Raw genomic sequence first — 26108 nt, forward strand, 5'->3', positions numbered from 1 at the left:
AACCTTGTAAACTGCTGATGCAACCTGATCTGCTATTACTGATATTTCACTTTCTGGAGGTAAAATTTACTCAGCCAAGAAAGCACAAGCAATCCATTTGCTAAAAACAGCGGTGTGTGCTGGACTAAAATGTTACAAAAAAAAAAAAAAAAAAAAAGATGTAAATCAAAGCTTAATGATTATACATGTAACAATCATGAATCAAGTCACAAAAAGCCAAACCCACAGTATGAGCAAAAAGCAAGCTGTGAGAAAGCAGCAGTTTTAATATATAAAACAAAATGCTCTCTCTTAAATTATAACCACCTTTATTTAAATAGCTTCACACAAGAAGGATGATTTATTAGAGACCCATCAGCGGGATATGAAAACTGAGTAACAAATTAACTTCAAAAGTGAAGTCCCATCACTGAGGAATTGTTTCCAGAGAAAAGACAACAAAATTAAATGTTTATGCCTAAGAAGCACATATTGGATGTCTCAACTGCTGACACCCTTGAAATTTTACACTCAGTTTTCACTACAGTTTTCTAGATACTGCTGTACAGTACCTTAAAACAGGATTTGAAAAAAAAAAAAAAAAAAAAAAAACTAATTGCAACTTTACATAAATCTGATCTTCCTGTCAACTTTGCATTTTGAAGAGATGAAGAGACATCTCTGCTGCGTGATGTACCAAAAAAGTTGTGTTACAATTTGATAAACTCTGAAAGAAAGCCTACAGTCAGAACTCAAACAGCTGGGGCAGGTTGAAAAACAATTCCTGAAGAATACGTCAAAAGTCAAACAGATGCATTTCAAGAAGGATTGCACATGACTTCAAAATACAGCAGAGGTAACAGGACTAGCCTTAAAGCTATCACAAATCCCACTTAAGGGCCCATCCTGTCTTTCACCCCCTTCCCTCCTTCAAGATCACTATTCCTGTACGGAGAATTTTATTGGCTCACTCTTGCCTCCCCTGTCTGCACCATACCGCTTTTAGCCTTCCAAATTTTAAATATGGCCACACCTTTATTCAGAACAGGAATTCACAGTACAAATTACAAACCAGCTACCCGTCATATTATTAGCTAGCCGGCCTAACTAACTCACCTGGTGCCCAGCGAGGTAGAGCCATAAAACCCTAATCAGAAACCATGTTTATTAACTGTGGAGTACAAACACTGGTCTTGCCACCTGCCAATCCTATAACCTTTACAACTCCACAGGCTGACCTTTCCTGCTACTGACAGTGAACATTAATTACTTCACAGCAGCTTTGGCTTGGGTACCCAATGCCAGCTCAAATAAACCCTGGTCCCCAAACTCTAGTGGCAGTCACTGCCTGCTCCAAAACTGAAACCAAGCAGATGATGCAGGAGAGGGTGGACAGGTACAGAAGAAACAGCACCACTAGCAGCTTGCCAGCCCAACAGTGACTGAGCTGGTTCCCAACTTGCCTCTGTACTAAGCCTGTTCCTGCCCTCCCTCCTTTCCCTCTTAATATTGCTCACTACCTCCTTCACTCATACCTGCACATTCTGCAGTTACACTGAACAATCTCTCAACCCCCTCACAGTCTCCCCTTCCCCCTCTCCCCCAACACCTTTCCTACAGGCATGAGACCAGTACGTTATTTACACTGGCTCCTGGGACTCTGCCTGAAAACTCAGGACTAGATGCATCAACAAAACGTAAAACAACCGAAAACGTAAAAGTCATTATAGTTTTAGAAAAAACGAATGATGCATTAAAAAAAAAAAAAAAAAGACGCACATGTTCGGCGCGGTATTCAAACGTCGGATGCATTAAAGTATCGTTCTGGATTCATCTCCGCCAGCGGTATAGGAAACGCATGCGCACAATCGCCAAACCTATGACTTGCCCGAAGACGCTGCACCACTCACCCCCATTTCTCATCAATCAGCTGATATCAGAGAGTGCAGTTGAAAGCGTGCATCACAAAAATAGCCTTCCATTTTGGCCATTATTCACACCCAAATAATAAAAACATCTTTTGTGCTTCACAATCAGCTAAGAGATCTGGAAGTCTCTGAGCCAATCACAGCACGTTTAGCTCAGCTAAACGTGCTGTGATTGGCTCAGAGACTTCCAGGTCTCTCAGCTGAGTGAAGCACGGCCAAAAAGGAAGTTTTTATTATTTGGCCAAAATAGAAGGCTATTTTTGGCCAAAATGGAAGGCTATTTTTGTGATGCATGCTTTCAACTGCACTCTCCGATATCAGCTGATTGAAAACCCGGCCAAAATGGAAGGCTATTTTTCTGATGGACGATTTCAACTGCACTCTCCAATATCAGCTGATTGAAAACCCAAAATGGAAGGCTATTTTTCTGATGGATGCTTTCAACTGCACTCTCCGATATCAGCTGATTGAAAAACGGGGATGTGAGCGGCACGGCGTCTTCGGGCGGCGTATATGACATACGTTTTTGACAATTTTTCGACCTAGCGCAGCCCCAACAAGAGGTACAACTTCTCGTTAAATTTTCTGGCGATTTCCACCATTAAGGTAATCGGAAAAGGTTAGTGCATCTCATTACAATAGGGTTTCTGCACAATTTGCTCATCTGCATTCCGTTTTCGTTAGCTGCTACCGCCGTTGGAAAATGGCCTCTACTGCATGTCACAGTTTAAAACTTGTTCGTTAAAGGGTCGTTAAAGGCTTGTTTAGTTTAGTGCATCTGGCCCTCAGTCACAGAAATTTCAGGCTGAGTGTCTCTTGTAACTATGTGAGCATGATATAAAAATTGTACTATATTCAATTCTGCATTGCATCATCCTATATAATATTTTGCACCTTCAACGTTCCATCGCTGTCTGGATGCCTGGGTTCATAACATCTCATGACGTCAGCCATCCTCCAGCGTTCCATTCCCCCTCACTGCCACGCCCTCATATGACATCAGAGGGCGGAACAGTGAGGGGGAAGGGAATGCTGGAGGCGAGCTGACATCAGGATGTTACCAACGGAAGGGAAGCCAGCCAGAAAACGATGAAGTACAAAGGAAGAGAGAATTGCAGCACATCGAGGGGCGGGCAGAGCAGAATCGATGGACATGGATGGGATGGGAGAAGAGGACAGGAGAGAAGAGAATCGCGGGACACGGATGGGAGGGCAGGGAAGAGAAGAATCGCTGGACATGGATGGGATTGGGAGGGGATGAGATGGAAGGGAGGGGCAGGCAGGGGAGAGACAAAAAAGTTCCTTCAAATCAGGCCAGGTTGCAATAGCACCGATGTCTTCTGACTGGGTCTGCAGATTATGATCAAGGGAACCTCTGAAACACTTGGCTTCCATATAGCAAAGAGTACTGTAACATCATTATTGTCATTATCATCTGCACTAGAAGTAGTGCTGTCTAATTTTTTTTTTGTTGTTACATTTGCACCCTGCGCTTTCCCACTCATGGCAGGCTCAATGCGGCTTACATATTGTATACAGGTACTTATTTGTACCTGGGGCAATGGAGGGTTAAGTGACTTGCCCAGAGTCACAAGGAGCTGCCTGTGCCTGAAGTGGGAATCGAACTCAGTTCCTCAGGACCAAAGTCCACAACCCTAACCACTAGGCCACTCCTCCACTCATTCATCACTTGCATCTTCATCTTCTCCTCACCATGCTGTCCATTTACAAAGAAGGCTTTAACAAAGTTGGAATCATTATCTGTTGCTCTAATAATTTTTCATCTGATGGCAAACCCTATTTGAATATCTTTGAAAACTGATGCAAGATCATCAAATGTGCAGGTACCCTTTAGTCTTAAGGTCAGACAAGCAAACTTCCTCCCTAAAGACTCCTATCAATCCAGAGGACAGTTACCCCAATGTAAAAATTTTCCATGGGATGACATGCAGTCTCTTGTAGAGACATATGTCTGTTCACAAAGAACTGCTACCAACTTCAGCTTCATCTCTGGTTTAAAGGGAACCAACTCATCACTGTTCTGTTTGGCTGGAGCCCAGTGACCAATTCAACGCACATAGGCAACTTCACTGTTCTTATAGGCTATAGTCACTGAACAGCGAAATTTAAGATGAGATGATCCACTGTTTGTGTGATGAGGTTTGCAATAACAAAAGTCTCTTCCCATTTTTGCTGTTTCACTTGCTTTACTGAGAACATCATTTTATATCTCCCTTTCACTTTATTTTTTTATTTTTAACTGTAAGCATCAAATGTAACTGAGTAACAAAAGTAAAAATTAGCAAAATTACTTCAGTAAAACAAATATCATCCTGTACAAAACTTAAGTACAGTAACTTCTGTCTGAACCAGTATGGCAATACTTATGTAGTTACATTTACTTAGCTACTATACATCAGGGTAGGCTATCCACCTAAGTGGATGAACACAAAATCCCACAAGGTAAAGATACAGATAAAAAAGTGGGAAATGGACTATTGACTCCAGGATGCTGAGACTGTGGTGGTATATAAAGGGGCAAACTTTAATGTAGACTCGACACAGTACTGTGTTTCGGCCACAGGCCTGCCTCAGGAGTCTTGAGTGATGTGAAAAAATGTTCCCAATACAGGTTGGTCAATCGCTCTCCACAGGACCCAGGGAAGGCGGTGTCCTGGGTCCTGCTGAGGGCAATCAATGGTATCTACTCAGGCCTTTAACATAAGAGGCACTACATAGGGCTACCCATTTTCACCAGTTTGCCTTGGTGGTAAAACCTCTGGATACAAGGATGTGCAATACCCCAGATACTACAGATCTCCAATCTGACAAAGTAAAAAAATAAAATTACTATTGTTTGCAGATGGTGTAATACAGTTCATCTCTAACCCAGCTGTGTGCTCACCTAACTACTACTACTATTTACTACTATTTAGCATTTCTATAGCGCTACAAGGCATACGCAGCGCTGCACAAACATAGAATTATGGTGCAGTCTCAGGATTTAAAGAGAATCGGAATATATGTACATAGAAAACAGTTTTGGTTCGTTTTGATTCCCCACCCCCAATTTTCAAACTATTTCAGTTCATTTCACACATTCATTTTAATAAAACATTTTTAATGCATGTTAGAACTTTTTTTAACACACACTAACCCTGATATTCTATATATGGTGTCCAAAAAAACATTCAGGATACACTCAACTATGCCTTAACACTGGGATCTCAAAATCTGGCCCCTTTAGCTTATCAGCATTTTCTGCAAGATACCACAGAGGACTCGGACTATGCTCGTTATGCCTGTGTGGTCCATGAAGTTGGGTCTGGATATCTCTGCAGACCTGGTGAGGGACTGTGTCTTGGCTACGCAGCAGCATTTTTACAATGTGGTGCTCTGGAAACTCCAATATAAGTTTGTGCTGCATCTTTACATCTCTCCTTCCCGTGTGTGCAAGGCTTCGAATAGTTCTTTGGTGGCCTGTCCAAAGTGTCACCATCCTTCAGCTTCCCCGAGTCATAAGTTTTGGGACTATCGACGCATAATCAGGTGCTTCACAGTGTACCTGCTCAATGTTCTCGGCGCATTGTCATTTCTTCACTAACAGTTTGATTGTAATGGATTATCTTTGTCTGTCAATCTTCAATCTGGGACTTTGTGGTTTCCTTTGCTGAGCACTGTTGATGAGAAAGAACGATCCTGTTATTGTGGAGGGATGCTTCCGCTAATGCTTTTTTGTCCTTGTGAGTCCAGATGATTTCCTTACTCTTGATGGAATGCTGTGATGTCTGATCTGTCTACACCTCAGGGAGAGCGTTTCCAGCGAGTATGGGGGCGCTTCTGGGACACTCTCTAACCAGCAGCTCGTAACAGATTTCTTAATTAATTAATGCATGCCACTGGTCAGTCTTCTCGGTACACTGCAGTGCAAGGTGGGTGAGGTTAAAATGGGGGGTGGTTTTTCTCTTTGTGTGTATACTTTAGCTTTTTTGACAGCTTGACTTTGTTCAGAAATCCTTGGCATCGCTTTGGAATGTTTCTGTTTCAATAAAGATAATTCAAATACATGGTGCCCAAATTGGATGCTAACATTATTGACATTAATTGGCTCCAATTAGGATTTGCATGCGCATCTGGCTGCGCTCTATTCTATAATGCTGGGCCCCTAATCCTATAGCGTGTAACCCAAAAGGGGGCACGGAAATGGGCATAAGCATTCCAAAAATCTGTATGCAGTCATAGAATAATGGGTCTCTGCACATAACTTGGGCCAGGTTTCAGCAGGCGCAAGTCTGGCACCCAGAGTTGGGCACAGAAACTGGTGCTAAGCGCTCTTCTTCTTCTTTTTTTTATAATCTGTTTATTGGCATGGCGTTAGACATGCAAGAGTACAAAAACCACAAACTTATTACAGAACTTGAGCAGACACATTTCTGTTATGGAAGAACTGCCAAACTTACATATTTAAACTTTTACTCTCCCCCCCTTTGCTCCCAAACCGCCCCTCCCTCAACAATTCAAGATTCTGCTTTTGCAGAAGGAGTGAGTGTATCCCAGAATGGTGACCAAATTTTACAAAACTGGTCTCCCCTGAAGGAAGCCAAGTCATCGATCCCCCGCTTTTCTAACAAACAACATTGCATCATCGCCCAACGCCAGTGTAGGGTGCAGGGGGCCTCCCGATTGAGCCATCTCTGCAGGATGGTTCTTTTCCCCATTAGCACTGCTCTCTTCAAAAAGGTTTGTTGGCCATTTGTGCCCCTGTACCAAGAAAACATCAAATAATTGCCCACGGGTTGGTTTCCAACACACCTTCCACATAACCGATACTTGCCGGCCCAGTGCCAACCAAAATGCCGACACTCCTTGACAATGCCAAAACATGCCTCCCGATTGAGCCATCTCTGCAGGATGGTTCTTTTCCCCATTAGCACTGCTCTCTTCAAAAAGGTTTGTTGGCCATTTGTGCCCCTGGCTTTTCCTACCATCTCTATGCTGATGATTCCCAAATCTACCTTTCTACCCCTGATATCTCACCTTGCATCCAAACCAAAGTTTCAGCGTGCTTGTCTGACATTGCTGCCTGGATGTCTCAACGCCACCTGAAATTAAATATGACCAAAACCGAGCTTCTCATTTTCCCCCCCAAACCCACCTCCCCGCTCCCCCCGTTTTCTATTTCTGTTGATGGCTCTCTCATTCTCCCTGTCTCCTCAGCTCGAAACCTTGGGGTCATCTTTGACTCTTCTCTCTCCTTCTCTGCTCATATCCAGCAAACCGCCAAGACCTGTCGTTTCTTTCTTTACAACATCCGTAAAATCCGCCCCTTTCTTTCCGAGCACTCTACCAAAACCCTCATCCACACCCTTGTCACCTCTCGTCTAGACTACTGCAATCTGCTTCTTGCTGGCCTCCCACTTAGTCACCTCTCCCCTCTCCAGTCGGTTCAAAACTCTGCTGCCCGTCTCATCTTCCGCCAGGGTCGCTTTACTCATACTACCCCTCTCCTCAAGACCCTTCACTGGCTCCCTATCCGTTTTCGCATCCTGTTCAAACTTCTTCTACTAACCTATAAATGTACTCACTCTGCTGCTCCCCAGTATCTCTCCACACTCGTCCTTCCCTACACCCCTTCCCGTGCACTCCGCTCCATGGATAAATCCTTCTTATCTGTTCCCTTCTCCACTACTGCCAACTCCAGACTTCGCGCCTTCTGTCTCACTGCACCCTACGCCTGGAATAAACTTCCTGAGCCCCTACGTCTTGCCCCATCCTTGGCCACCTTTAAATCTAGACTGAAAGCCCACCTCTTTAACATTGCTTTTGACTCGTAACCACTTGTAACCACTCGCCTCCACCTACCCTCCTCTCTTCCTTCCCGTTCACATTAATTGATTTGATTTGCTTACTTTATTTATTTTTTGTCTATTAGATTGTAAGCTCTTTGAGCAGGGACTGTCTTTCTTCTATGTTTGTGCAGCGCTGCGTATGCCTTGTAGCGCTATAGAAATGCTAAATAGTAGTAGTAGTAGCATCATCGCCCAACGCCAGTGTAGGGTGCAGGGGGCCTCCCGATTGAGCCATCTCTGCAGGATGGTTCTTTTCCCCATTAGCACTGCTCTCTTCAAAAAGGTTTGTTGGCCATTTGTGCCCCTGTACCAAGAAAACATCAAATAATTGCCCAGGGGTTGGTTTCCAACACACCTTCCACATAACCGATACTTGCCGGCCCAGTGCCAACCAAAATGCCGACACTCCTTGACAATGCCAAAACATGTGGCCCAGGGAGGCCCCCCCACCGGCACACTTAGGACAATCATCTGTCTCTCTCAGGGATGCTCTAAAGGCCCTGTGAGGCGAAACATGTAATCAGAGGATGAATTTATAGCTAAGCGCTCTTCTTGAAAGGATGATTGCCCTTTATAGAAAAGTGCTTAGTGCTGAACTTTTCCCGCTCCTATTTATAGAATTCCCCCCAATTCACTTAGCATGCATTAAGTCCTAGGTAATATAACATTAAATTAAGTTAGCACGCTCTATACTACTACTACTTATCATTTCTATAGCGCTACTAGACGTACGCAGCGCTTACATTAAGGCACACTAATGAATACACATCCCTGAAACTCAATTACAATAAATTACAACTCTTCAATATTGCCTTGTTTTAGTGCACTAGACAGGATATTAAAGACCACTTTATCTTTAATTAGTTCCCAAGGGCTATTAGATATATGATAATTCACGTTAGCTAGTGAACTGAAAAGCTATATCCTATTTATCCAGATTTAGTCCAGTCACAAAGACAGAATATCCTGGTCTAAATACTCAATGGGCAAGATCATTTTGGTCAAGATTTCCTATTCCAGCTTCTGCCAACTGGGGTTCCCAGAGCAATCCTATAAGAGGTCCAAAGTTGCTTAGAGATTTCTACCGTATGTTGATGTCTCACTTGAGCATGACTGAGTTCAGCTAGTTCTGTTTCTTTGGTGCATACACAGATACATTTAACAAATTTTAACACCAAATATCAGGATTTCAAATTATGTGTTTATAGAGTTTCTCTCGGGGGGAGGGGGTTGCCGAAGTGATGATTAAAAAAAAAAAAAAGTAATTACAATATAATGGGAATAGGACCTGAAAGGGAATGGGACTAGTGGACGGGAGGGGGCAGGGGTGTGGGCAAGGCTGAAGATTTGCCTAGGGGACCTAATATCCTTGGCACCTTGCAGACTGCTTGCTTGACTGCTTCTCTGAACTTTTTTTTTTTTTTTTTTTTTTTTTTAACTAATGGAACCAGTTCCTGGAAAGCATACTTTAATTTGATGCACTTGGGAAGACATACTTTTGGCACAAGAGGCCTAACCTCCAAGATATATAAAGTGTTATTTCACCAGAGAAAGAGCTAGCTAAGCACTGTCATGCTCAAAGAAGACTTCAATACTGAAACCGTTGCTCAAGCAACCTGCCCTGGGGGAATCCCCAGCCAGTCAAGATTTCCACATATCCACAATGAATATTCATTACAGGGATCTGTATACACTTACTTCTTCCACTGCACTGAAACCTCTCTACTACTACTACTTATTTCTAAAGCGCTACTAGACGTACGCAGCGCTGTACACTTGAACATGAAGAGACAGTCCCTGCTCGACAGAGCTTACAATCTAATTAGGACAAACAGGACAAACAAGAGATAAGGGAATATTAAAGTGAGGATGATAAAACAAGGGTTCTGAACAAGTGAATAAGGGTTAGGAGTTAAAAGCAGCATCAAAATGGTGGGCTTTTAGCTTAGATTTGAAGACGGCCAGAGATGGAGCTTGACGTACCGGCTCAGGAAGTCTATTCCAGGCATATGGTGCAGCAAGATAAAAGGAACAGAGTCTGGAGTTAGCGGTGGAGGAGAAGGGTGCAGATTAGAGAGATTTACCCAGTGAATGGAGTTCCCTGGGAGGAATGTAGCGAGAGATGAGAGTGGAGAGGTACTGAGGAGATGCAGAGTGAATGCACTTATAAGTCAATAAGAGGAGTTTGAACTGTATGCGGAAACGGATAGGAAGCCAGTGAAGTGACTTGAGGAGAGGGCTAATATGAGCATAACAACACTGGTGGAATATTAGTCTTGCAGCAGAATTTTGAACAGATTGAAGAGGAGAGAGATGGCTAAGTGGGAGACCTGTGAGAAGCAAGTTGCAATAGTCTAAGCGAGAGGTGATGAGTGTGGATGAGGGTTCTGGTAGTGTGCTCAGAAAGGAAGGGCGAATTTTGCTGATATTACAGAGAAAGAAATGACAGGTTTTAGCAGCCTTGAATATGTGCAGAGGAGGAGGAGTCAACCCAAGGTTACGAGCTGATGAGACAGGAAGGATGAGAGTTATCCACAGAAATAGAGAATGGGGGAGGAGGAGAGGTTTCTTTAGGGGAAAAGATGAGAAGCTCAGTCTTGGTCATGTTTAGTTTCAGATGGCACTGAGACATCCAGGCAGCAATGTCAGACAGGCAGGCTGATACTTTGGCTTGGATATCGGCTGAGGTTTCTGGTGTGGAGAGGTAGATCTGGGAGTCATCAACGTAAAGATGATACTGAAAACCATGGGATGAGATCAGAGTACCAAGGGAAGAAGTATAGATGGAGAAAAGAAGAGGTCCCAGGACAGATCCCGAAGGTACACCAACTGACAGTGGGATAGAAGTAGAGGAGGATCCACTAGAGTATACACTAAAGGTACGCTGGGAGAGATAAGAAGAAAACCAGGAAAGAACAGAGCCCTGAAATCCAAGTGAGGACAGCGTATCAAGGAGTAGGCTGTGATCAACAGTGTCAAAAGCAGCAGATAGATCGAGAAGGATGAGGATAGAATAGAGACCTTTGGATCTGGCCAGGAACAGATCATTGGAGACTTCAGTAAGCACTGTTTCAGTTGAATGAAGGGGGTGAAAGCCAGATTGAAGTGGATCAAGAATAGCTTGAGATGAAAAAGTCAAGGCAACAGCGGTGAACAGAACGTTCAAGTATCTTGGATAGGAAAGGGAGGAGGGAGATGGGGGCGATAGTTGGAAGGATAGGTAGGGTCCAATGAAGGTTTTTTAAGGAGTGGTGTGACTACGGCATGTTTGAAGGCATCAGGAACAGTTGGTGGACAGTGAAAGATTGAGAATATGATACATAAAAGGGATGACAGTAGGAGAGATAGTGTTAAGTAGATGGGTGGGAATAGGATCAGAGGAACAGGTAGTTAGTTTCGAGGAGGAAATAAGATGTGTAGTTTCCTCTTCAGTGATTTCAGAAAAGGAGGCAGGGGTTGGAGGGTTGAGAGAATGGACTAAGGCAGGGGTAGACAACTCCGGTTCTCGAGAGCCGCAGGCAGGTCAGGTTTTCAGGATATTCACAATGAATATGCAGGAGATAGATTTGCATACCATGGAGGCAGTGCTTGCAAATCTCTCTCCTGCATATTCATTATGGATGATATGAAAATGTGACCTGCCTGCGGCTCTCGAGGACCGGAGTTGCCTACCCCTAGACTAAGGGAAGGAGAGGTGGAGGTGACCTGGATGAGAATTCAAGTTTAATCTTGTGAATCTTATCATGAAAGAACTCAGCCAGAGTCTGGGGGGAAGTGAAGGGTGGGGGGGGGGGGGGGGGGGGGTTGGAGGTGAAGGCCCTTTGAAGAGAGAGTTCAGTGTGGCAAAGAGACGTTGAGGGTTTGAGCCAAGAGAATTTGTCAACTGGATGTAATAGTCCTGTTTGGCAAGTAAAAGAGCAGACTGGAAGGAGGTCAGCAAGAATTTGAAATGTATGAAGTCAGCATGGGCACAGGATTTCAGCCAAAGGCGTTTGGCACACCAGGTTTCAGAATGCACACAGAGAGGAATGCCTTGCTCTATAGCAGTGGACCAGCCAGTCAGGTTTTCGGGAAATCTCATGAATATTCACTGTGGATATCCCAAAACCCTGACTGGCTGGTCCACTGCTATAGAGCAAGGAATTCCTCTGTGTGCATTTTGAAATCTGGTATTATAAAATACAGTGACAGCATGACACTGAAAAATTCAAAAGGCCATTTAAGGATGTACTGTTTGAAAACAGCAGAGAAACATTTGTTTTGTTTTAATTATTTTGCATTGAAAATAATTTGTCTTAGAATTTCTACCCAATCTTCAGTCTGTTTTACTAGGAACAACCACTAAGAGGCCATATTGACACACTGGTCACCCGCCAGGCAATAGGCACGACATAGCTAGGTGCATGAAAATATTTTTAATTTCTGGTTTTCACATTTTTTTTTTTTTGGCTGATTTTTTGGACACCTCAGTTTGCTTCAGAAATCAATATGTAAAATTTAACTAACCTACATAAAAATTAATGTACGTAAAACACTTCAGGTATTAACTTGGCGGTGCCAATTTTTGTGTAGAAATGTTTCTCAACTTAAACCATGAAATGAATCTACATCCCTGCTCTAAACAAACAGAAGAACAAAGTCCCTCAGAAAACGATATAGCAAACACAGCAAAGGTGACATCAAAAACAGTAAGGCTACATGAGGTACAAAATAAAAGAGATTTTATTTTAACATCCAAAGACCCAAAAAGAACCGTGTTTCAGCCACAACAGCCTGCTTCAGGCGTCTTAGAGATGGATATTCTTTAACACTTTGTTCCTTAAATTTAGCACGAAAGGTAGATGCACTTTGCAAAGTCCACTTGAAATTTTACAGACAGAAGTCACTGTCTATTTTTCCTAACATGTTGTAAAAGGTCTGCTTACCAATAGACTGGTTCAGAAAGACCTGGGATAGACATCCTGAACAGAAATGGATTTTTATAGTCTAACTACAGGACCCCAAAGTGAGGCAGTGAACACATATTGTGCTTTCTTCTCTAACCTTTAAAAAAGTAAAGTAGTGTGGTAGCTGTATTAGGAAGGAGGTTTTGGCTTCTGAAAGCTAGACAAAAATGTGTTAAGCTGGTCTAATAAAACGTACCAGCTTATTTTCCGTTTTTTTGGTTGTTATTTACTACCCTTTAGAGTAGGAAGGTATTACATAAAACAATTACAAGCTAACAGAGTACAATCTACGGCACAGCAATGTAACATATTGCATGACCTTTGAGCACAGAACTTATGTATTTCATCAGAAGGCTTGTTTTATCAATTCCTGAATAGGATATCTGTTAAGTTACAGTTTATATGATCATATTTTCAGCTTCGTAATGCTGAACGTTGTTGTACTCCACGCATGTACACTGGGTCTCGGATTTGTTTCATGACTTTATTTATGAAGACATTCCTATCCTGAATGATAACCACTTCTCCCTTGTCAGCTGGTTTTTCTATTATATGTTCAGCACCCTGGAAATTCTTCTAAGTTGTGTGAGGAAGTTGTAAGAGCAGAAAGTAAGAGTACTTTCAAAATTTAGTTGCATCTTAGAGTAGACCTTCCAAACACCCCATCACAAAACCTCATTCATTGTCAACCCCCATTAGACTGATGTGACCTCCTCCCCTCACATATCTGCCACTGAACTGTCTTTCTCCACTACAGTCTAGCCAAAACGCAGCTGCTTGACTATCTTGCCACAGCATCATTATGACAAAGTTAGCCCTCAGTATTTCTATGTTGACTCCTTATTTATTTTAAAACTTGTAGGCCGCACTAACATTCTAGGCAACTTACACTACAAAAAATAGAAAGGGGGTTAGGACAGGAGCAAAGAGTCAATATAGTTACAATGAATAGCAGAGAAGAACCTCTGCCCCCCATCTACCCTCTAATGACCACCTAACCCGGATGCCTGGAGTGCATGGCTCTTCTCTGTGCTCAAGGCTGCAGGGACTAGGAACTCGGATAAGAGCAGAGGGGAAGGAGTCACTTGGAACAGCAGTCAGGCAAGAATGATTTGGGGGAAGGCAAAGGGGAGATGAATGCTGAAAGGTGGTAAGCAGGTGACCGTCTTAGAAAGAGACTGAAAACGATGGTGCATGTTGGAGGGGAGAGGACATATGTACGCACTATGACCTACCACTGACTGAGGAGCTACAGGATAAAACATACTGAGGATCAGCAGTGTTGTATAGTAACTAAATAAATGTAACTAGTTCCTGTACTCAAGTAAAAGGTTTGTCACTTTTAATCATAAAAAAGTACAGGAAACACTTGTTTTCACCAAAGTAATAATTTCACCAATTTTTGCTACTTTTACTCGGTTGATAATTATTACTATTGGGAAAGAGATGCAAAGAAAGACCAAGACTATTATAATGCCTCTGTATCACTCCATGGTACGACCTCACCTTGAGTATTGCATTCAATTCTGGTCATTGTATCTTTAAAAATATATAGCGGAATTAGAAAAGGTTCAAAGAAAAGCGACCAAAATGATAAAGGAAATGGATCTCCTCCTATATGAGGAAAGGATAAAGAGGTTAAAGCTCTTCAGCTTGGAAAAGAAACAGCTGAGGGTGGATATGATTGAGGTCTATAAAATCCTGAGTGGTGTAGAATGGGTAGAAGTGAATCAATTTTTCACTCTTTCAAAAAGTACAAAGACCGGGAGACACACAATGAAATTACATGGAAATACTTTTGAAAATACAATGCAATGCTTCTAGTCTGCAAACACTTGACAGTTCATTGCAGAATACAAAAAAGAATACTGGGAACATAATTTCCAGGAAATGGGAAAATTAGGTTCTTACCATGATAATTTTCTTTCCTTTAGTCATAGCAGATGAAGCCATTACGTATGGGTTGTGTCCATCAACCAGCAGGGGGAGATAGAGAGCACTCAACTTTTCACAGTGCCTCATGGCCAGCTAGCTCCACTGCCTTTTCAGTATTTGAAGCTTCCAAAGCAGTATGGCAAACCGCAATGGGAACAACATGAACTTCCATCACAGCGAATGATGGCCCCTTAACAAGGGCATGAACTCAAAAAAGGAGGGAATGAACTCATCCTCCTGGAGGGAATAAACTCATCCTCCACTTTGTATAAACGGAGAGAATACTTGCATCCTCCTGGAGGGAATAAACTCATCCTCCTATAACTGTAACAAGAATCCTGAAGACTGTTTTCCGACTCCCCAAGGAAGGAATATAACTTCAGGAAACAAGACCACCACCTAAAATCAGAATCCCTGCAATACAGACAATCATACAGGGAGGGCTCATGGCTTCATCTGCTATGACTAAAGGAAAGAAAATTATCATGGTAAGAACCTAATTTTCCCTTCCTTGTCATCAAGCAGATGAAGCCATTACAAATGGGATGTAACAAAGCAATCCCTAAATAGGGTGGGAACAAGCCACACCACACGCTAGCACCTGTGCTCCCAAACGCGCATCCCTCCTGGCAGCCACATCCAGCCTGTAATGTCAGGCGAAAGAGAGCTTAGAAGCCCATGTTGCAGCACTGCAAATCTCATGAAGAGATAGTGCTCCAGTTTCCACCCAGGAAGAGGAAATCGCTCTTGTGGAATGTGCCTTAAAGGCTTCAGGCGGAGCCCGGCCAGACAGCAGACATGCTGAAAAGATAGCTTCTTTGAGCCAACGGGCAACAGTGGCTTTAGACACTGAAGACCCTCTGCGAGGACCTGCAAACAGCACAAAAAGATGATCAGAGGTCCTAAAAGAATTTGTAATTCGCAGATACTGCAACAGAGTCCTGCGCACATCCAAAAGGTGCAACTGCCCAAATGAATCTGGAAACTCCTCCTCAACAAAGGAGGGAAGAAAAACAGGCTGGTTTAGGTGAAACGCTGAAACCACCTTAGGCATGAAGGAAGGCACGGTCCAAACCGTGACCCCGGATTCTGAGAATTGCAGAAAAGGGTCTCTACAGGACAGCACCTGGAGCTCTGACACCTGTCTCGCCGAAGTAATGGTCACTAACAAGACGGCCTTCAGTGTCAAATCTTTCTCTGAAGCACGCCGAAGCGGTTCAAAGGGAGCACCCTGAAGGGCCTTCAGCACTAGCTCCAGGTTCCAAGCTGGACAAGGTGCCCGCACGGGAGGACGGAGCCGAAGCACCCCTCTAAGAAACCGTGCCACATCCGGATGAGCAGCTAAAGACACGCCTTCAACCTTGCCACGCAGGGAGACCAATGCTGCCACTTGCACCCGCAGGGAATTATAGGCCAAGCCTTTGTGTACACCATCCTGCAAAAAATCCAGAATCAGCGAGACAGGAGCCGGCAACGGAGAAAGCGCTCTTGAAATACACCAGACTTCAAACTGGCGCCAAATCCTGGCATAAGCCACGGAAGTGGAGCGCTTACGGGCCTGCAGGAGAGTGGAAATTACCTTATTTGAGTAGCCTTTAGTTCTCAATTGCGCCCTCTCAATCGCCATGCCATAAGACCAAAATGGCAGGCGTCTTCCATGGCCACTGGACCCTGTGACAACAGGTGCGGAACCAGAGGTAACGGAAAGGGAGCCTCCAACAGCATCTGTTGGAGGTCCACATACCAATGCCTCCTGGGCCAATCCGGGGCGTTGAGCACCACTTCTCCTGGATGCAGCCGAATCCGCAGGAGCACTCGCCCTATCAAGGGCCACGGAGGGAAGACATACAGCAAGCCCAGGGGCCAGGGTTGAGCCAAGGCATTCAAACCGGCAGAGCAAGGATCCCTCCATCTGCTGAAGAAGCACGGGACTTTGGCATTGGAACTGGTCGCCATAAGATCCATCACTGGCTTGCCCCATTTGGCACATATCTGCAGGAATACATCGTCTGCTAGTTCCTACTCCGCTGGATCGATCTGATGCCTGCTTAGATAGTCGGCTTGCACGTTGCTCTGACCTGCAATGTGAGCTGCTGACAGGGACTGTAGATGCAGCTCGGCCCAGTGGCAAATTAGTTCGGCCTGCATGGCGAAAGCTCTGCACCTAGTGCTGCCTTGTCGATTTATGTAGGCCACTGCTGTCGTGTTGTCCGACATCACTCGGACAGCCAATCCTTCCAGGGTCACTTGAAAGGCCAGAAGAGCCAGAAACACCGCTTTCAACTCCAGACGGTTGATAGACCACTCCGACTCGTCGGGTGTCCACAGAGCCTGGGCATGCTTCCCGTGGCAATGTGCGCCCCAGCCCTTAAGGCTGGCATCTGTCACCACTAGACACCAATCGGGGAGCGCCAGCGACATTCCCCGCCGCAACATGCTGTCCGAGAGCCACCACTCCATACTGAGGCGGGCCACAGGGAGCCAAAAAATTCTCCACTGATAATCCTGAGATACTGGAGACCATCGTTGAATTAGAGAATACTGTAGAGGTCTCAGGTGCGCTCTCGCCCATGGCTCCACTTCCAAGGTGGCCGTCATCGATCCCAACAGCTGGACAATGTCCCAAACTCGCGGGTGGGGCATCCTCAGGAGCAGACGGACCTGATTCTGAAGCTTGCACCGCCTTTGCTCGAGAAGAAACACATAGCCCGAGGCTGTGTTGAATCTGGCCGCCAAATATTCTAGAGATTGCGAGGGGGTCAGGTAACATTTGGCCATATTGACGACCCAGCCCAGAGATTGAAGGGCTGAAACCACTCTGGCTGTAGCTAGATGACTCTCTTTTTCTGAGTCTGCTCTGATGAGCCAGTCGTCTAGGTACGGGTGAACCCGGATACCCTCTCGCCTGAGAAAGGCAGCTACTACTACCATTACTTTGGAGAAGGTTCGGGGAGCTGTGGCGAGGCCAAAAGGCAAGGCCCGAAACTGGAAATGTTTTCCCAACACCGCAAACCGCAGAAACTTCTGGTGCGGGGGCCAAATTGGTATGTGCAAGTAAGCTTCTTTCAGGTCCAGAGACGTGAGAAATTCTCCTGGCTGTACCGCCGCAATGACGGAGCGCAGGGTTTCCATGTGAAAATGCCGCACTCTTAAGGACTTGTTTAGCTCTTTTAAGTCCAGGATCGGGCGAAAAGACCCGCCTTTTCGTGGCACCACAAAGTAAATGGAGTAGCGGCCTAAACCCTATCTGGCACAGACTGTGCAAAGTCTCCTCTACCGCCGCCTGTTTGGCGGCAGAACCGCATCAGGACTCCAGAAACACGTCTCTCACCGGGGCATCGAATTCTATTCAGTATCCATCTAAGATCAGGTCCAAGACCCACTGATCTGCGGAGATTTTGGCCCACTCCTCGAAAAAGAGGGAAAGTCTTCCTCCGATGACAGGAAACGAGGAGGGGGCCGGCGCACCATCATTGAGAGGGTCGCCCCTGAACTCCAGGCCTTGAACCGGCAGCTGCGGAACCTTTGTCCGAGCGAAAGGAGTTTCTCTGCTGAAAGCGAGCACATGAAGTGAACCCAGCAGCATGCCCCGGGCGGTATCTTCTAGCTTCACGGAAGCGAGGTCTGTAAGAGGAGCGGTCGCCTGACCCTTAGAGGAAGGCTTCGGCCTATCTTCGGGCAAGCGCTGAGGTTTGGAATCCCCCAGGCCTTTAACAATGTTTTCCAGCTCCTCACCAAACAGGAGAAGGCCTTGAAAGGGCAACTTCACCAACCTTTGCTTAGAGGCCATATCCGCCGCCCAATGTCGTAGCCAAAGAGTGCGGCGAACTGCCACTGCTACAGCCATTTGTTTAGCCGAAGCTCTGACCATATCATAAAGGGCGTCAGCCAAAAAGGACAAGGCCGACTCCATCCGCGGAGCCACTACAGATAAGGTCTCCGCTCCATCACCAGGCTGTTCCACTGCCTGCTGTAACCAAGGCAGGCAGGCTCTAGCAGCATAACAACTGCATGCAGATGCCCCAACAGTGAGACCTGCCAAATCAAAGGACCACTTCAGAGCTGAGTCTGCGGTCTTAAATATCCTTCAGGGCAACACCTCCTTCAACAGGGAGGGTAGTTCTCTTTGTCACAGCCGTGACCAGGGCATCCACTTTAGGCATTGCAAAGCGAGCCAAATGTTCCTCACTCAGAGGGTATAATTGCCCCATAGCCCTGGCAACCTTCAAAGGTCCCTCGGGGTCAGCCCATTGAGCCGAAATAAGCTCTTGGATGGAGTCATGCAAAGGAAAGGCTCGAGCAGGCTTTCTGGTACTAGCCATCCTTGGATTAACAGAGGAGGCTGTGCCATTCCCAGGATCTTCAATCGAGAGGACTTGTAAGGCATCTGAAATAAGCGCTGGCAGCTCCTCGCGGTGGAAAATCCTCACCGCAGATGGATCATCAAGCTCCTGTGGCAATTCTGCACCCGACTCTGGCTCCTCAGCCCAAGAAGTTCTGCCAGACCCCTCAGAATCCTCATAGCCTGACCACGGGGGGAGGGGGGGGGAAGGGGGTGCGCCACACTCAGAAGGGGAATTAGCCCTTCTGCGTTTATCAGGAGGATAAGAAACAGGCAAAGCCAACTCCAAAAGGCAAGGATCCACCAGGGGGGGCAGGCAGAAGTTCCAAAGATCCCTGCGGAAGAGCTCTTTTAAGCATGTATGCCCTATGCAGCATTAAAACAAAATCAGGGGAGAAAACCGCTCCCTGACCACCCGGATCCTGCCCAGGGCTATCAGCTCTATTATTAGCCTCACTCAGAGGACCCCGCCCGGATTCAGGGCTCTCCGTTGCAGCTCAGGGCGCAAAAGATCGCCGCTCGCCATGCTCGGGCCGGCTCTACCGTCTGTACAGCATGAATTACAGAGCCCCACTGCTGATTTGCACTTGCCACATTTAGAACAGCGCTTTACAGTCTCTGCAGCCATCGCCAAAAACGACGGTAAAATTCAAAAATGGCAGTTTGCGCCAAAAACGTCCCAATCGCGGGCACACCCCTCACTAGACCGAGTATCACAGCTCCGGTCCTGCAGAAAAATCTCATGAAAAAAACCTCTTTTCCAAGATCGCTGTGCTAAAGCGCGAAGCGACTAATTTTTTTTTTTTTTTTACGCTGTGAGGAAAGCAGAGGCAAAAAGAGGCAAATAAAAACACTCCGAAGGCTCAGATAAGTGGGAAAGGCAGGGAAAGGTGAACCAATGTGCCTGCATCCACTGAGTGGGAAAGGACAGGGAAAAGCAAGCTAATATGTCCACATCCACGGGGGCATGGGTAAGGCAGGGAAAGGGCTAACCTATGTGCCTTCAAAGTGAAGCTGCTATAGCCTCTAACACCCCGGCTAACAACTGGCAAACCAGGAGCCACCCCCAGGCAGATTTTTGATGGAGCTCGAAGAAGCTGCAGCCACCCTGCTTGGGGAGATAGAGAATACTGAAGAGGCAGTGGAGCTAGCTGGCCATGAGGCACTGTGAAAAGTTGAGTGCTCTCTATCTCCCCCTGCTGGTTGATGGACACAACCCATACATAATGGCTTCATCTGCTTGATGACAAGGAAAGATAAGATTACAATAGTTCAACTTGAACAAAAGCAACGCCTGCACCAATAATTATCTCAACTGCTCAAATTCAAATACTTTAAGTGTTTTAAATTCCTCAAAAGAAAGAGCGAGCTTAGTCAGAGCATTGAGTTGACAGTCAAGGGATAAATTCCAGTCAGCATAAACCTCAAGTATCTTTATCACAGAAGAAAGTGAATACCTAGTTTGATCCACCATTATATGGTCCACCAAAGGGTCAGGATTGTTGTCAAAAAGTAAAAATTTGGTCTTATCCGGGTTTTAACTTGATCAATAGCATAACATCCAGGACCTAATCAGTGTTAAACATCTTTGAACAACTGATGATACTGAATTTATAGATGAGTAAATTGGAATTAACACTGTAATATCATCGGCATAAGTGTAAGTGACGTAACCCTCTCTAGTAAGTTCCACACCCAAGGAATGTAAGAAGATATTAAACAGTGTAAGTGACAAAGGAGATCCACAAGGATTTCTCCAGCTATATAACTTTCCATTATGTTTTACTTTATATGACCTAGAAACCAAAAAAATCCTCTAAACCACTTCAATACATTACCATCAATACCTATATGATGAAGTTCAGAAAGAAAAATATCATAACCCACTAGAACAAAACTTGACAGATCAAACTGAAGAATTATACCATTTTGACATAGTATGTGCTGAACAGTGTCATAAATGGACACAGTAACTGTTTCTGTATTATGCCATGTTCGAAAGTCTGATTGGGTAAAGTGGAGAATATTGTGTTGCATCAAGTATGAATAAAGCTGATTACAAAACTAAACCCTCCATTAACTTAATGAAAAAAGGTATTGATGCGACTGGTCTGTAGTTAGAAATTGAGCCACTAGACTCTTTCAAATCTTATCATTAAGTCTTCAACATCTCCTCCCCTTTTCCCATGCTCACCTCTCCTCTAACCAACTGTCCTCTCCCTACCATCACTCTTACCATTACTTCGCCTACACCCTGTGGAATTGTCTCTTACTCACTTTCCTCTTGCCCAGGTACCGTGCAAGCTGCCAGATACCAATCCTCATCCATAAAATGGATCAATTTTACTTGCAAATATTAAGCACAGAAAATAAAGCTAGTCAATGTAAATCAGAGATTTGCCCTTAATTATAAGGATCCAATTTAAGATGCCATCCTTGGCCTTTAGCATGGTAAGGGTGAATGAACCAGCATATGTACATACTATGCTAGAGTCGTATATGTCCGGTAGAGAATTAACTTCTTAGTATGTTTGGTGATCCCTGTGGTTAAGGAGATGAGGCTGGAGACATTTGAACCTTTTTGGTGGTCAGTCCCAAGTTGTGGGATCAACTTCTGGGTGGGTTAAGGTTAGAGCACAATTTCTCAAATCTGCCTTGAGAACCCCCTGTCAGTCAGTCAGGTCCTCAGGATATCCACACTGAGTATGCATAAGAAAATTTTGAAAGCATATTCATAGTAGATATCTTGAAAATCTGACTGGCTGTAGAAACCCCAGAACAGGTTTGGAAAATCTTGAGTAGATTAAAAACCTGGTGCTTTCCTAAACAAACTTTGGAAATAAAAAGGGGGTGTGAAAAGAGATCCTAAGCTCTGATGATATATTGTCTCATGTGAAGATTAGAGCCAGATTCTTCAAGGCGCAAATAACTGGTGTGCATTTACTGTAACACACCCTTCACTTTGGAATTCACTGCCAGTATCCTTTGACCTGAAAACTGAATTGCTGACATTATATTGAAGACCTACTTGTTTTTTCAAGTTTTCCTTCTTTAATATTTTAGGGAATTTACTCATTTGAAGGTGGTTTCAACTGTTTTTTTGTTTGTTTTGGTTTCCACTGTTTTTTTTTTTATTTCTTAATTTAATTATGTTTTATTTTCTTTCACTGCTTGGCTTCATAAGCTTTATTATGTGTTTCATATGTTTACAAGTGATTGTTTTCTTGCTTAGAATATTTCCTCTGAGTTGTGAACCACTGAGAATTTTAGATTAGTGGTACATAAATATTTTAAACTAAATAAAATATATGTTGCTGGTTTATATTTTCACTACTCTACAGTTAATTGAGGGATGGCTTATGTGCTGGGTTTTTATGCATAAAATTAAGACTTTTTATAGTGTTGCAAAATGCTTCGGACATTTCTGAAAAACAGGAAGTATGCCATAAGCACTTCTTTCTGTTTTTTACTTTTTATCTTAACAGATTTACAGAGTGCTTATTTGTACCATACGTGATTACCTCTACAGATGCCACACACACTTTTTTTTTAATATGCATTGGCTATCAGTCACCATGCCTACTATAACTCATTACTTAACAGGATTCGCCAATCATTTCTACAACTATTTCAACTAATACAATACGGCAATTCGATGTCTTCATAATGCATGCAACTACTATCACGTCACATCTTTGTATTTACGTTCTCATTTATCATGCAGAAAACAATTTTACCAAAAATACCTGCCACCCATACACAATGTTAAATACAAGACCATGCTAGTAGATGGTGAAAATAGACAGCAGAAATCCCTAAACTAATAACTTTCCCAAGCTGCAAGCCTTCCCAAAATCAGATCTCAAGCTAGGACAAATGAGTACTCACTGTCTGGCATGATCCTTGCTGGCATATGTTACATTTACTACTGCAGTCTCTGTCTCTGTATTTACTGGGAAAGAGGAGAAAGGGGAAGTAGTTATTTTCTCTCTTGCATGTCAAATAAAACAAATCAATAAATAAATTTAACATTTCTATAAAGCCAATACCTTGCTCGCAGTTTTCTACTGTTCCGTATTGCGCTAACAAGCTATCCAATACCTGTTGGAAAGAAAAGATGGGGAGAAAAAAAAAAGTTATTAGATTCTCCATTCTGTATGTGAAGCAAGTTTATTCATTTTATAAAATATACTCCAGAATATAACTTAAAAAAAACAAACCACAAAACACAAATGAACTTTCATAATAGTCTGACTGCAGTAAAGTATTTAATGGAAAGATGTCATGGACATTCATTATATTACATTCTTATATCTAGCAATAACCACCAAGTTCAATGTAGGTAACAACAAAGAATATGAAGCATTCTCCAGAAATTTACAATACATCAGAAAACCCCAAATCAAACAAAACTAACCATTAATTTAAACTCCTAAAAATACTTTCTAAAAAGAACACCTTCAGTTGCTGATGATAATTCTGTAAGGGGTCCTTTTACTAAGCTGAGGTAAAGAGGACCTGCGCTTGCATCAGTGGGTAAAAGGCTTTTTTTTTAAGAAATGGTCATGCAGTAAGTGAACCACTTACCACCACCCACTGAGGTGGCAATAAGAGCACCAGTGCTAACCTGGCGGTACAAAAATAAAAAATATTTTTGTAGCACTGAAACTGGCGCTCACTGGGGGTGGTAACTGCCACCGGGCTCCTGCGGTAGCCCGCCGTAGTTCCAGATTGCCATGTACCAATCCTTTAGTAAAAGGGCCCCTTTAGACTTTTCAACCAGTCCTCAGAGCACACCCAGCCAGTCGAGGTTTTCAGGATATCCCCATTGACTTCAATAGGGATATCCTGAAAACCCTGACAGGCTGGGTGTGCCTCGCGGACTAGGTTGAAAACATCTGGTCTAAGGGAAAGAGGCAGGAGGTTCCAACTTGATGCTGCATGACATGGTAAAGAGGCCTTGAGCAGTCGTAAAGCTTTAATATTCTGAACTGAAGGGGACCCTAACAAATGATCATTTCTAGTAGATCTAAGAAGGCATTCATTCAAAAAAGAAAAATGATCCATCAAATAAGCGGGAATCTCCCCATGAAAAGCCTTACAGATACTTTACTGTAGTCTTGCATCTAAAGGCAACCAACCTAAGTGCAGTTAAAACAAAAAAAAGGCGTGACAGCTTCATAATTAGCTGCAAAAAATTACCCTTACTGCAGCACTCTGCACTCTCTGCAGTTTAGTGTTAGAATATCCAATATATATTGAATTATGGTAATCAAGTTCTGAAAGTAGTAACGATTGTACCAATAATCTAAATACTGCAAAATCAAAAAAAAACCAAACTTAAGAATAACCCTTACAAATTATTTGTTGTTTAAGAAACTATTTTATTAACCTGAGCACTAAAGGATAGCTGACTATCCAACACCACCCAAAGTTCTAGAAAGACAGTCCAATTTCAACTTAAAACTGTCAACCTCTAACAGGACTATTCTTCAAAAAGGTTGGCGAACCCATCCACAAAAATTTCATTTTCTCTTTATTCAGTTTTAGTCTATATGAAAGAACCCATGATTCAATTACTAAGCATTGAAAAAGATTAGATTCTTTATCCACACTGCCCAAAGTAAAAGGTAATAAAATAGTGATATCGTCTGCATAAACAAAAAAGACTGTACCTTGAAATGCTCTAAATATTACACCAACTGTTGCACTAAAATGTTACTGTAGGGGAAAAGGGGGAGCCCTGAGGCACACCACAACCTCAATGCATCTGAACCCTATAAGATCTATTCAGAAAGCCACGTATCCATGAAAAAACAATACCATGGATACCAAATGAATCCAAGAGGTATAACAAAATCTCATAATCCACTAGGTCAAAAGCGCTAGATAGGTCGAACTATGATGAGAGCTCTGGCCTTGATTCAGAAGCTTCTGACCTGAGGTGATCAGAGAGCTAATCATTGTCTCCATATTAAACCCTTTACAAAAATCTGACTGAAACATATGCAAAAACTGGAACCTATCCAAATAAAATTCCAGTTGTTCCATTACCCATCCTTCCATCACTTTAATTGGAATCGATGCCACCAGTCTATAGCTGGTTAATTCTCGAATATCACACCTTTTGGATTTTTAAAAATAGGGGTGAGAATATCATCTTCTCTAGTTGTAGGAAAGTTACCTGATTGAAGCTCATAAAAAGCGGACTTGGTGATCTCAAGATATAAGCTGGACAGATATGCAAGAACAATGAGAAAATGCAAACTTTTTTTTTTTTTTAACAATCTCATAACATCCTTAGATGTTATGTGACTTGCCCAGGATCACAAGGAAATGCAATGGGAAATCGAACCCAGTTCCCCTGGTCCATAACCCACTACACTACCCTTTAGGCTAGTCCTCCACTGCATATGCGTGATAGAAAATTATAAGGAGAAATTAGGTCCTACTTGCTAATTTGCTTTCCTTTAGTCCCTCCGGACCAGCCCAGAATGACTGATGGGTTCAATTCTGGTCGCCGTATCTCAAAAAAGATATAGTGGAATTAGAAAAGGTGCAGAGAAGGGCAACGAAAATGATAAAGGGGATGGGACGACTTCCCTATGAGGAAAGGCTGGAGCGGCTAGGACTCTTCAACTTGGAGAAAAGGCGGCTGAGGGGAGATATGATAGAGGTCTATAAAATAATGAGTGGAGTTGAACGGGTAGATGTGAAGCGTCTGTTTACGCTTTCCAAAAATACTAGGACTAGGGGGCATGCGATGAAGCTACAATGTAATAAATTTAAAACGAATCTGAGAAATGTTTCTTCACTCAACGTGTAATTAAACTCTGGAATTCGTTACCAGAGAATGTGGTAAAGGCGGTTAGCTTAGAGGAGTTTTAAAAAGGTTTGGACGGCTTCCTACAGGAAAAGTCCATAGACCATTATTAAATGGACTTGGGAAAAATCCACTATTTCTGGGATAAGCAGTATAAAATGTTTTGTTCTTTTTTGGGATCTTGCGAGGTATTTGTGATCTGGATTGGCCACTGTTGGAAACAGGATGCTGGGCTTGATGGACCTTTGGTCTTTCCCAGTATGGCAATACTTATGTAAGACTGATTTTAAGCCAGCCAATAAGCGC

The 26108-nt window shown here is 43.6% G+C and overlaps 1 protein-coding gene across 1 annotated transcript in view; it reads right to left on the reverse strand.

Annotated features, from left to right (window-relative positions):
• IGF2BP3 (insulin like growth factor 2 mRNA binding protein 3) overlaps positions 1-26108 on the reverse strand; it is a 311184-nt gene that overhangs the window by 126420 nt on the left and 158656 nt on the right. The window contains exons 4-5 of the mRNA XM_030201828.1: positions 23029-23080; positions 22868-22931 (exon numbers count right to left, since the gene is read on the reverse strand). Coding sequence (XP_030057688.1) covers positions 22868-22931; positions 23029-23080 — 116 coding nt within the window. The remainder of the gene's footprint in view (positions 1-22867; positions 22932-23028; positions 23081-26108) is intronic.

The sequence above is a fragment of the Microcaecilia unicolor genome, chromosome 1 (genome assembly GCF_901765095.1).
Source record: "Microcaecilia unicolor chromosome 1, aMicUni1.1, whole genome shotgun sequence".
Lineage (NCBI taxonomy): Eukaryota > Metazoa > Chordata > Amphibia > Gymnophiona > Siphonopidae > Microcaecilia > Microcaecilia unicolor.